General features: G+C 41.8%; 2 protein-coding genes across 3 annotated transcripts; one reads left to right on the top strand and one right to left on the bottom strand.

Annotated features, from left to right (window-relative positions):
* The first annotated feature begins 4,167 nt into the window (after positions 1 to 4,167).
* On the top strand, positions 4,168 to 5,908 carry LOC108902084 (uncharacterized). Its single transcript, XM_018703807.2, has 2 exons — positions 4,168 to 4,977; positions 5,281 to 5,908. Exons 1-2 carry the CDS (start codon positions 4,261 to 4,263, stop codon positions 5,545 to 5,547), a joined length of 984 nt encoding a protein of 327 aa, XP_018559323.1. The 5' UTR covers positions 4,168 to 4,260; the 3' UTR covers positions 5,548 to 5,908.
* Positions 5,889 to 11,937, bottom strand: ankrd46b (ankyrin repeat domain 46b). Of its 2 annotated transcripts, XM_018703809.2 has the most exons (5): positions 11,820 to 11,931; positions 10,329 to 10,766; positions 9,807 to 10,149; positions 7,628 to 7,786; positions 5,889 to 7,522 (listed from the first exon to the last, which is right to left on the bottom strand). In XM_018703809.2, exons 3-5 carry the CDS (start codon positions 10,115 to 10,117, stop codon positions 7,306 to 7,308), a joined length of 687 nt encoding a protein of 228 aa, XP_018559325.1. In that variant the 5' UTR covers positions 10,118 to 10,149; positions 10,329 to 10,766; positions 11,820 to 11,931; the 3' UTR covers positions 5,889 to 7,305. The 2 variants fall into 2 exon arrangements, with proteins under 2 accessions (XP_018559325.1, XP_018559324.1); XM_018703808.2 differs by lacking the exon at positions 10,329 to 10,766 and having other exon boundaries at positions 11,820 to 11,937.
* Between the last annotated feature and the right edge of the window lie 23 nt (positions 11,938 to 11,960).

Genomic DNA, 11,960 nt, shown 5'->3' with positions numbered 1-11,960 from the left:
CAGAACACAAGTGAAATTTAAAGAAGTGCTTTATTCATTAATTATGTGTGTGTGTATAAAAATATCTCAACATTACACAGAAACAAAGGCATTATGTTTTCTCGTTTAACTGCCATTTAGAAAAGGGTTTTGTTTTGCTCCACGCTGTCAGAACAAGCTCAGTGTGTCTCTTGTCTTTCTCTTCATCTTCAGTCTTCAGATCCAGTGATAATCCATTTGTCCTCTCTCTGTTAGATTGTAATCCTTCCTTCTGAACGCAAAGTCTTAAAGTTTTTTATTTGGAGCATCAGAAATGTTTCTTGGATGTTTCCTGTTTTTTTCCCTCCACCTCCTTCACTCAGGTTCTCCTCTTCTCTTCCAGTATAATGCAGAGTACAGAGACTGACCTGGTGCTGATCTGCTGAATCAGCACTGTGTGAACTCATTTTGCTTGAATGTAACGGACATTTATTTATTTCTGTGTAAAAGTCCTGAACTCCGGTAAAAGTGAATTGTGTTCTTTTGAAAAAGACTCAACATGAGCTGATAAACTAAATCTGACTTTGTGTTCTTTGTGAACTTCACCGGTTTGTTTGTGTTCCTCTCTTCCTCAGGGCAGCAGCACAGTGGATCACTGGGAGGCGGCATCAGGACCCTCCAGGCTCAGACTCAGGTCCAGGTCCTTGTCTGGGTTAAGGAGGAAGTAGCTCTCCATCGCTCTGGGAAAAGAGACAACACCAGTAAGTGTGAGCAACAGATAATAATCTTTATTCCTCCATTAGTGAGGCGAATGGAAATTCATTAATTCAGGCTAACCTGCTCAAATAAACCGGTTTATTCTCATCCAGCTAAACTGGTTCTTAAAAAGCTGCTTGAAGATTGATTGTTAATCCTGGGTTAAGTTATCTTGTCCTCACATTTCAAATAAAGGCAAAACAAACAAGCAGAGCGCTGAAGCCATGCTCTGCATTCGAATGATTGGCCGATCATGTGATTACATGAGGTGGACCTGTAGGGAACCCTCCCAGCATGCACTGGGGTAATAGATTCATGGACACGTCTCATTTTGTAACTTAAACCTCTAAAAAAGCAGCTTTAGCTACATAAACAATGTAACGACATTTACTGTTCAAATGACAAATTTCTATTGAAATGGAAAATTATTTGACACATGTTCTGTCTCCATTGCTCCCTTTTCCCAACTCACACTCACTCACACTCTCTTTCACGGTCTCCCTCACATCAAGGACTCCACCCACTGGTAGGCGCCTCTAGGCCAGCAGAGGACAGAACAGGCCATAATCAAAGCAAAGTCTGCACTGTGGCCTTGGAAACATTGACTTTATCAGCTTCATCTGCAGACGCTGCCTTCATATCAGACATCCAAACATCATATTCAAAAAATGTTTGATGAGAAGTGTACGTTTTCTCCCTCGTGTCTTGTTTTGTCGCGTGTGATCGTTGGAAATTAACTCTTATTTTACACTCCAGGAATAGTCAAGTCCCAATCTAATGAGACCCAATCAGGAATATTTCTAAGAACAAAACTAAACGTTTAAATGAAGAGAACTCACCTCAGAGTGAAAAGTGACTCCACAACCATCGAGGGCAGATCAGGATCCAGACTGGGACATAAACCATCTGCAAACACACAGAAAAGGGGGATAAGGAAAACAGAAGTTCAGCATTAGAGTTGTGAGTCATAATATCTGAATACTACTGGTTAAACTACAAGAACTCATTGACCGCTAGAGACATGTCATCACATTAGAGTTGATACAGCAAAGCTGTTAGCACACAAATGCTAATTTACACATCCAACGATCCCAGAGGTCATCAATATCTATACTTCTTTATACTTTATCGGCCACAGGAGGGAGATATGAGGTGTGTGGTATACTGCTCATTATGTCATTTCCTCTGTCAGCTTGTTAGTACTGGGGAAGTCCTTAAGAAGCTGTCAGCAGCCGGCTGACAACTGCTAAGTCAAGACAAGTCATTAAGTATGACTTAGAATAATTCATATCACATCTGAGTAATGTGGTACATGGGATGGCTGCACTTTAACTTTTACTTCTGTGCTTTTCTTATATTTTTATTTTTATTTTTCTATTTTGGTCACCCTTGTTTCTTGCTGCTGTAACGTGAATTTCCCACAAGTGGGATAAATAAAGTTTATCTTATCTTATTTACAGGTGCACGATTAGAAACTGCATCGAGTCACACAGCAGATAAACGTTTATTGAAAATGAAACTCGTATAGTCTAACAAAGCTGACAGTAGCTTTACTAAGCTTATTAGAAATCTAACAGGCTCATCTGAACTAAATCTATTTTTACTTTACTTTACTAAGTGTTCACTCATTAACAATATGTAGAGCCACAGTATTTCTTCAGGGCTCCAACAGTAGGGTTTGCCACACCTTTGTTTGAAACATCTTAAATGATGAGCAATGACTCGTGCTCAGTGTTTATATACAACAATGTGTGAAAAGTAACAAGCCTGAAGGAATGAAAGTTTCACATTACTCACTCATCATCGTGATGACTTGTTCATTCACCCTCACCTTGGCCCTGACAGAGGACACACAAAAAACCAAGACGTGATAAAACTGTACCGACACCACTAACCAACCAACACGCTTAACATTGTGTAATATTATGATATGATTGAATCACCCAGCTTTGAAAAAGAAGAACACATGGGATATATTAATGTTAACCACAGACGGAAATTATGCTCACTCTCTCTAACATGAAAAACAAATTCACTTCAACTGTTTTGTTGGCAGTGATTTCTTGTCCTCTTCACAGCTTCAGGCTTTGCTGAGACACACACACTTTATGTGATCAGAGGCCAGAGACATAAATGTAACTTTTCTATGTTCTATTAACTACACTGGTGTGAGGAAATACACTCAGAAATACACAAACATTTTTACAGAGGTGCTAATGTTCGCCTACAGTAAGGATAGCTAGTTATCAAGTCCCGGCTAATTTAAGACATCTAGCTGGTTTTTAATTATCTAACCATCGGTAACTATCACTGTAACCACAACAACTCATCGTGTGGTGTCTGTGAAAGACAATACAGTTTACAAGCTACCGGTTGCTAGTGACTAGATTAGACAAGGGCACATATTATGTTATAGTATGATAAGATGGAGTCCTCCAGTTGTCAAAAACAAGAACATACTAAAGAAAATCTACAGAGAAACGTGTTGTAAAAGACAGGATGTGTCTTAGAAAACGCAAAACAACATTAAAACGGGGGTTAACGTTAATAACGGCTGTTAATAAAATGACGGGAGTTTCTTTGACGTACAGCAGCTTTATGCGACACCGAGGCAATTACTTCGATTCACTTAGCTATAAATCAACAGTTCTGCTCTAAATCCTCCTCCTTTAAGGGTTTAATGTTCCGTTGTTAGTGGGTTTGTTTAAGGGAGTTGCTTTATTTTCCTCCTAACAGAAACGTAGCTGTTAGCATGTTAGCCCGGCCTACTCTAAGCTAACGTTACCAAACATCTCGCTATTTTTAAATTATCTAACCACCAGAAACCACCATTGCCACCACGATGAAGCCTCGGCAACTTCACATGTACGAAAACACTTTACCTGGATGCTTTTTTTATGCAACGAAATAAAACAAAACCGAACCAGGAAGTTAGCTTACTTGCTAACAAGCCGACAAGCTAGGTTCACTGCGAAATGTTAGCGTACGCCCAGAAGAAGTCCTCTTTACTTCATAGTGTGAGAACGAGTGGTTAGTTTAGTGGTTTGCCTGTTAGTCTGTAAAGGTTGGCTGGTTTCACCGCGGGTCGTTGAGCTTTTAAAATCACTTTTATTCCAGCGCATCTGCTGCGACGCCGCTTGTCTCTGTTAGCCGAGCCGGTTGGAAAGGCTACTTCCGGTCCTGCGTCTGTTAATTCTATTATTATAACATCGATTAAATTAAACGATATGGGATTAATGTACGATAAACGGGTTTTTGCTGGAATTGCGCATCAGGTCACAAAATCTAACAAGTGACAGATATAATAACGGTGATAATGATAACAATATTATAAAATAATATTTATTTATATGTTTATAATAGTTTATTAGAATCATTAAACCATGTAAACACAAACAATACACAGTACATAAATCGTAGTTTTTAGGCTGATCCCGAATCCAAATCGGTAACACCCCACCCCAGCCGAGGAAGTGTCGTGACACGTGACCCTCCCGTATAAACAGCTGTGTGTCTCAGAAGTGTCAGACGCCTCCTCCACAGCTGATGATCATGGATCTGCTGCTCTGTTCGTTCATTCTTCTGTTTCCTGTCATCCCCGCTTCTGGAAACTTTATCCAGAAGTTTACAGGAGACACAGTTCACATCCCAGTGGAGACGCGCTGTGCGGCAAGACAGACAACCAGACTTCTTCACGTGCGCAAAGGTGCCAGCGCTCACCTGGTGGCTACTCTGGACGGGGTCTGGAAACCTGGTCCAGGTTACGAGGACAGGTTGGATCGAAACGGTTCCGTCGTCTTGAAAAGTGCAAACATTAACGATAACGGAGTGTACGAGCTAACCTGCGGTGACAATGTTGTTGCACACACACAGCTGAGTGTCCGCGTGCTCATTGAACTGCCGGTGCCCGAGGGGAAACCGGTGAAGGTCCCGTGCTTCTTCGTCACTGCAGGTGAGCCTGTGGAGTACGTGCAGTGGGAAAAAGACGGGAAGCTGGTGCTGAGGATGACCGACTCAGGAGGCATCACACGCGGTGCAGAGTCTGAGGGAGTGTCTGTGTCACCGGACTGGATCAGACTGGGGGACCTGTCTCTGATTATACCGCGGGTCCGGCTGACACACAGCGGAGTCTACACCTGCACCGTGCACACGCGCGGTGAAGAGAAGACGAAACGGGGAAACCCTGAGGCGGTGAAGCTGAACGTTACACAGAGGACCGCGGACCTACAAGTCCCTGTCCACACACCACCACCAGTGAGGAGGGTGAGTCCTGTATCCACCAGGGTTTACTTTATACAGCACTGTATTTATTAGGCAGTAAATATTTAATAAAGTGTGGGAGCAGAAGAAAACCACTCTATGGTAACTGCTGCCCCCTGCTGCTGCAATACTACAACTAATAGATGAAACATGTTTTTAATGCTGTGGGCAGGACTTTACACCTGCAGCAGGTAAACAGTATAAAGTTTTTGCCTTAGTTAAAACCTAAGATGACAGCTTACCTTTATATATCCATTAGCTTTATACACACGTGACTGATGAAATTCTTTCTCTCGCCCTCTGCAGCCGACACAGTGCCCCACCTGGACATGGACACCAGTCATCATAACTGCAGCTGTGACATCTGTTCTTATTGCACCTTCAGCCATTTTGGTTTTCTGGTTCCTGAAGAATAGAAGGTGCTGTGGCCGACACCGGAAAGGCGAGGAAGAGAAGGAGGAAGAGGAAGAGGAAAGAAGGGTTGAAGGGGATGGAGAAGCAATGAGACACAACCAGCAGAACACAGAAATGCTAAGGTTAAATGGGCACAAATCACCAGCCATTATTTTATGAATGTTTTGTAATTACACATGCTCTGTCAAAAATGTATTTTTACTTATTTTATATAAAGAAAACTATTTTTAACTATTACACTTGTTTACACTGGAAAAATCAATTCTGTATTATGTATTATGAACTGCAGTGTTTCAGCTACTAATGTAGGGACTAGTGAGTGCTGGACATGTCGAGTTGTTTTACAGTGCAGCAGGAAATAGATCTTTGAAGTCCTGTTCTCCTTAACACGTACAACAGTGAAGCAGTGTCTGTCCCACCCTCCTTCAGTTTCCTACATTACATCCTCCACCAGCGTTCATCATTCCCAGCAGAAAAAAATCACACGTTGGTTCCTCTGATAAAGGTTCGATTACAATCATTCATGGTTTTATTTATTTTCCACATTAAATTAGGATTTACTTCAAACGTGTTACTGTTCACAGAAAAGTGAAAACCTACGACAAATGAAATCGACATGGTTTCCAGGACATTAAAGAATACACAACAAAACAAGTCATAACCATTAATCTGCTGCCATTATCCTACCTGATAAGCACTGTGCCTCTACATGATGTTTACAGCAATATGGTCGATTTCAATGCAACAAAGCTGCATGCTTCAGGCGGGGGGAATGTCAATGAGCTGTAGTGAAGCTTTCTGACAGAAGGAACACGGTCCAGTTTCTAATCAGTGTGTGCGCAGACACTCACACACTCACAACCAAGCTGTTTCCAGTCAGAAGATTTTCACTACGCGACAAAATGCAGGTTGGTCTAAAGCAAACTGGGTCAAAGAGGGCGCAGGATTTTAACAAAACATACAGCATGAAAGGAAATGAATACAGAAGATATTTGATAAATAACACAACTGAGAGACAAGAACATAAAAATATAAAGATTAGGCAATATACAGCGTGTAACAGGAGGGATACGAGGAAACGTTAATGTTGGACTGCATTCAACAAAACAAGTGTCATAATTTCCCTATGAGTCATTTCAGTTCAAACAGCAGCTTAAAGTATAGGGGCAGGTTTCATAATGTTTAAACAATCTAACATACTGAATTATCAGCCAGTGGATACAGAGAAGAAACCGCCTGGATCTGTCTCAAGCTTGTGAGGGTTTTTTAAAGGTGTAATATGTAACTAAATTTATGTTTCCTTTTATTGAGTAGTTTTGAGTACATTATCCCTAATATGTTAAACCTTAGCAAATCTGTGATTTTAATCAAGGTAAGTGTTTTATTTGGTCAATGTTGTCATATTCCCACAGAAGCACGCATCAGTGCTGTGGCTGTTTTTACTGGATGTAACCACCTGGTGTGTTAGTTTTGAAGAGGAGGACACCTCTGTGGATGATTCAGTTCCTGGTAAAAACATCCTGAACATGTGGATCATAGGTTATCGAAGAAACAATATGTCCAAACATTAGGGGAAGCCCAGCTTGCAGCCTGTACCCAGTAACACTACTACACTACTTTTTAAACTTAAAAGTGAAATGGGAACTGTTATACTTTCTCTTTTTCACTTGGTGTTTACTTTCTCTAAGGCTGATTGATGTCATTTTAAAGGGGACGTGTTGAACTGAAAGTGAGATTTGTTCTTCTGGGTCTCTAACTGTACAATATGATGCTTCCCTGGCCCGACAACCAAGAACAAGATGAGATCAGGGCTGCAAATAAACAAAAATCAGAGTTTCTGTATCAACACAGCCGAAAGCAGAACTTCACTTGATTATTTTACTACCTCCCTGCTCCACGCTTGTTGGGTCACTGCCCTCAGTGCACCAGCTCCAACTGGCTGGTGGAGAAAGGCAGGACGCCGCTGACGTAGTAGGCGATGCCCAGCGAGAGGAGGGCGATGACCACGAGCAGCAGCAGCACCCTCCAGAAGCCCAGGTCCTCCACAAACTCCTGCCAGGTGGTCCTGAAGCTGGACAGGACGCCCTCGCTGCTCTGCAGGTTGGGGTTGAGTAGGGAGTGGCTCTCCATCGCACTGGGACAGACGGAGGGGAAGAGCTTCAGTGTCAAAGTGGATCAGAGACATCTGGATACACATGGATGCACGGCTGACTCTCTCAGTCCGTCCTTCCCTGTTTACCTCTCACTGTCGGCCATCTGCATGGTCTCCAGCTTGGAGTGGGGTCCTCTGTTGAAGCCCTTCACCTCCTGCTCCTCCAGTCCCTCCAGCAGACGAATGGCGTCCTTGTTGACGCCGCGTCTCTTCGCCAGCACCAGAGGAGTTGATCCGTTGTGGTTACTATTAAACAGGACAATTAACACACACAGGATTGTTAGACTGGAGAGATAAAGGTCTAGAGAGCTGACGCCCCCCCCCCCACACACACTATTAGTTTGTCTACCAGGACACATTATTGCTGTTAATCCACAGGGACGAGTGAAGTCTTTACTGTCTTATAAGTGAAGCGTGAAACCTGGTGATGCATAAAACCAATATTTGCAAATCTTCTTTTTCACTTTCTCCTGAATTTCTCTTTTCACATTGTTCACATTTTATCTCAGCTCAAAAAGAATAACTCATGAACATGTAATGGTTTCACACTCGAGTATAAAATTACTCACACTCACGTTTTCAAATCTATTTTACAGAAACAATAAATCAAAATGATTCGTCTGCAGTTTCACCAACAAGTCGACCCGCTGCCAGTTCATATGTTCAACTGTATAGCCTATCTCTAGCCTATCTAGAAACCTGACTCCCTGAAATGAAAGCGGTCGCCTGCAGCCACTCAGATTAGTCATGTTTTAATGGTGAGATTTATAAGTGTGTTTAAAATTTACTCTGCGTAAACATACTCAAGTTAGATTACCAAGTGTGTTTGCTGTGGTAATAAAGTCTGAGCTGAACATGTTTGACAAGCAAATAAGTCTCAGTGTAATGCACATAAATACAACACCCCCAGCATTAGTTCTGACAGAGGCTGAGGTCAGAAGAGCAGCCACTAACAGCAGTCGCTCTCCATGTGTTAACAGCGTAGTTCATGATCTTCCAGTTTGGGATATCCCTCAAGTCTTGTCCTTTGTCCCTGAGCTGGGCTGTGACAGATCACAGATGCTGTTTGACTCAGCTACAGAGACAACAAGCAGCTCAGGTCATTAAAGTAGGTATAGTACTAGAGTCTCTGATTAGCTTAAAATACTGATGCGTTACACAATTTAGTTTTCTGAATGGATTATAGAGGAAGTGCAATTATTAGTCAACAGAAAGTAAACAAACACAGTCATGCATCTATAATCAATTAGTCATTTTAATTCTCCTTTTAAGTAACACACAAAGAGGAGCTACAACCAAATGTAATCATTTCACTCATAAGACCCAGAGCTGAAGATAAACTGATACTGGTTCAAATATACAGACGTAAAGTCATGTGACCTTTGAGCATAAAATGATGAGTCTGATAGAAGCATGCATGGAGCCAAGTATGCTAACCTTAGCTGCTGAACTCTTGGATGAGACTGTTATAGTTATTGATTATTAAAACCAATGATAACTGATTGCAGATGCAGTTATGTAATATGAGAGAGTAGATACATTTATAGAATCTTACAATTAAAAGCTGTTCTTTGAGGTCAACCACAATGCTGATGTAAAGAGTCTGACTCCGCTGATCTAGAGGAGATTAAAGATGGTGTGGGTGTAGAAGTGAGCTGCAGAAGCAGATGAAGAAGGTGTGTGTGTGTGTGTGTGTGTGTTTGTCTTCCAGTTTGACCATGTGACGGTCACATACAGGTTTTGGTGTATAACACCAGGAACAGCTGCAGCAGCTCTGCCCTCTGTTACCACTTCTTTGATTTCCCAGTTTACAGCCACACTGAACTGTGAGGCAGCTAAAAAAGGTGTGAGGGAAAACAGAATCAGGGTTTTCCCTACAGACACATCAAATCATTGACTTTTAGGAAACAACCCTACATAACAAGATAACAAGCAGTGAGATAAAAAAGGACTTTTTTGGAACTGTGAGTCATGTAAAGCTTCTCTGGTGCAGCCTCGGAACACAAATATAAAGCTGTACTTGATGCAGTAGGCTCTTAAAGCACCAGCTGGTATGGAAAAAGATGGTTACAATGTGTTATCATTATTAACTAAAACTAAAGTGTGTTGTACTGTGGTGAGTTTATGCAAATGAATATGAGTCTGGACAGGGCTGGCTATGCCTTATGAAGCAGTTTAAATAAAAAGCAAAATGAAAACAGACACCGGGATCATCAAACCACACTCAGGAGATTTAGTAATAAAAAGAAAGAACTACATTTCTTACCAGATATCGATCTTGAGCCCGTTGGACACCAGGAACTGTATAGTGTCCACGTGCCCACACAGGTGCAGCGCCGTGTTTCCCTGATAATCTGTCGCCAGCAGATCTGCCCCGAACTTGTGCAGGAGGCGACATATGTCCACGTTCCCCCGGGCGGCGGCTAAGTGCAGGCCCGTGCGGCCCCGGTTGTCGCGGATGTTGGGGTCGCATCCCGTCTCCAGGAGCCTCTTGGCAAAGGGCAGGTCTCCATCGATGCAGGCCTGCAGCAGAGGCACGTTGGTCTGCGACGAGTCGTTGATGAAGACATATGACATGTCCGAGTGGGTATCAGAAAATTCCAGCGTACCTGCAGTGACAGTCAAAGAGGAAAAACCAGAGGCGAGTTTCAGTGTCACCAATAAATCTGATAATTACGACGTAACTGAACTGAAAGTAGTCTAGGATTTTCTGTTTCAGTCAGCTGCAAACTGAATACTAGAGTTCTGGACAGATGGGAAACAGAATAAGGCCTATGAAGACACTGACTTGAGCTCTGGGAAACAGGATCTCAGGATCTCTGATGTGAAGTGGATGCTGAAACTGGTCTTTGTGTTGGTGTGTCACTCAGCAAAAGTGTGCCAACTCAGAAAGCAGATCCTCTCACTTCCACATAAGAATTCATGACACATCACGACAGGGCTTCTTCAGATCTGTGGTCTCCCATCATGTGCTTTGTGCTGGTAAATACTTAAACCTGAGATGATCCTTGTCCAGGTTTGTGTTGTTGTTTATCACTAGTAAATAAATCGTACTTAATTCAAGGCTGTTAATCTGCTTCTATAACAGCCTCAGCTCCTCTGGTTTCAGGTTTTCCATTAGGTTTTTGGAACCTGTGCAGCGCTGATGTTGGTGAAAGGTTGTGAATCGGGTCGGTCGAGGTCAGTGTTCTTCCTCATCAAACCGAGAGTCCCTTGTTTTTATGAGCTAGAACAGGACCAGGAGGAGAACCATGAAGGAGCTGAAACAACTAATCAACCAACTGAAAGAAAATTAATCAGCAACTATTTGATAGTTATTTGAAAATTACATTTTCAAGTGAAAACACTTGATCTTCTCTTGTTCTTGTCTCTTAAAAGTGAGAATGTGACAGCTACACACAGTTAAACTGGGTTCAAATTGGACTGGTGGTAAGACCAAAAAAACAAACTGAAGACATCATCTTAGACTTTATGAAATTGTTTCAGACATTCTTCACTATTAAATGACATTATAAAGACCAAACTATCAATTGATTAATCAAGGAAATAACCAGCAATTAATCAGTAATGAATATAATTGTCTATTACAGGAGTGAGATCCCTGGTCCATCCTGGTCTGTGCAGTCTTTAACCAACACCTAGTCATACAGACAAGCAGTTTAGATACTGAATAGATGGACGGACTTAACTGTGCATGTTACCACCATTAATTAGTGAGGAACACAGTATATGGGTTCAATTTTAATAAAGCAATTAAACGTAAACAGTTTTTTTACAACAGCTAAATACCAGCAAAACCTTTCATCTAAATATACAGTATATTTCATTACCTTTAAACCCTGCAAGCAAAACCCTTACATTTCCAGACAAAATATCAAAATCATTCCAAGTAACTTCCTTTAACCTAACATCAGTGTAGATTTATATATTTGTACAGGGAAATATCAGGTTACAAGAGTTAGCTAACAGCAGCTGCAGCGGCTAACCACAGCATTATCCACCTGCATGAATAAACATTTACATAACCACATCTTTATCAACACGAGATATCCGACTGTCTACATGCAGCCTGCGTGCACAGATTGTGCCAAAAATAAAACATTAACTTATCAGTGATTATGATAACGGCTACGAAGCCAGCGGAGCTACTGTTAGCTAGCAAGCTAAGGTTTTACGCACAGTTCAAACAGATTAACATGTGATTTAACAAATGTAGCAACACAAACGTAACCTAGCTGTTAACTAAGAGTGTTTGCTGGTTGTCTGTTATATCACCCACCTGTTAATATGTCCCAAACCAGCAGAAAAAAACACACTTCGCTGTCCTTCGAGCTAACGCTAGTAGCAGTGTTGTTATTGTGAACTTCTACTTCCGCTCGTCTTCTTTTTCGGTTGAAATCTGCGGGTTGCGGGTGCTGCC

The sequence above is a fragment of the Lates calcarifer genome, linkage group LG14 (assembly GCF_001640805.2).
Source record: "Lates calcarifer isolate ASB-BC8 linkage group LG14, TLL_Latcal_v3, whole genome shotgun sequence".
In the NCBI taxonomy this organism is placed as follows: domain Eukaryota; kingdom Metazoa; phylum Chordata; class Actinopteri; family Centropomidae; genus Lates; species Lates calcarifer.
This window is presented reverse-complemented; position numbering and strand designations above follow the sequence as displayed.

Excerpts from the sequence above, each read along its gene's own strand:
- LOC108902084 (XM_018703807.2), top strand. The coding sequence starts at position 4,261 with ATGATCATGGATCTGCTGCTCTGTTCGTTCATTCTTCTGTTTCCTGTC. Across the intron at positions 4,978-5,280 it reads CACCACCACCAGTGAGGAGG|CCGACACAGTGCCCCACCTG; the intron begins GTGAGTCCTGTA and ends CGCCCTCTGCAG.
- ankrd46b (XM_018703808.2), bottom strand. The coding sequence starts at position 10,117 with ATGTCATATGTCTTCATCAACGACTCGTCGCAGACCAACGTGCCTCTG. Across the intron at positions 7,787-9,806 it reads GGGCTCAAGATCGATATCTG|TAACCACAACGGATCAACTC; the intron begins GTAAGAAATGTA and ends CCTGTTTAATAG. Across the intron at positions 7,523-7,627 it reads CAGATGGCCGACAGTGAGAG|TGCGATGGAGAGCCACTCCC; the intron begins GTAAACAGGGAA and ends CGTCTGTCCCAG.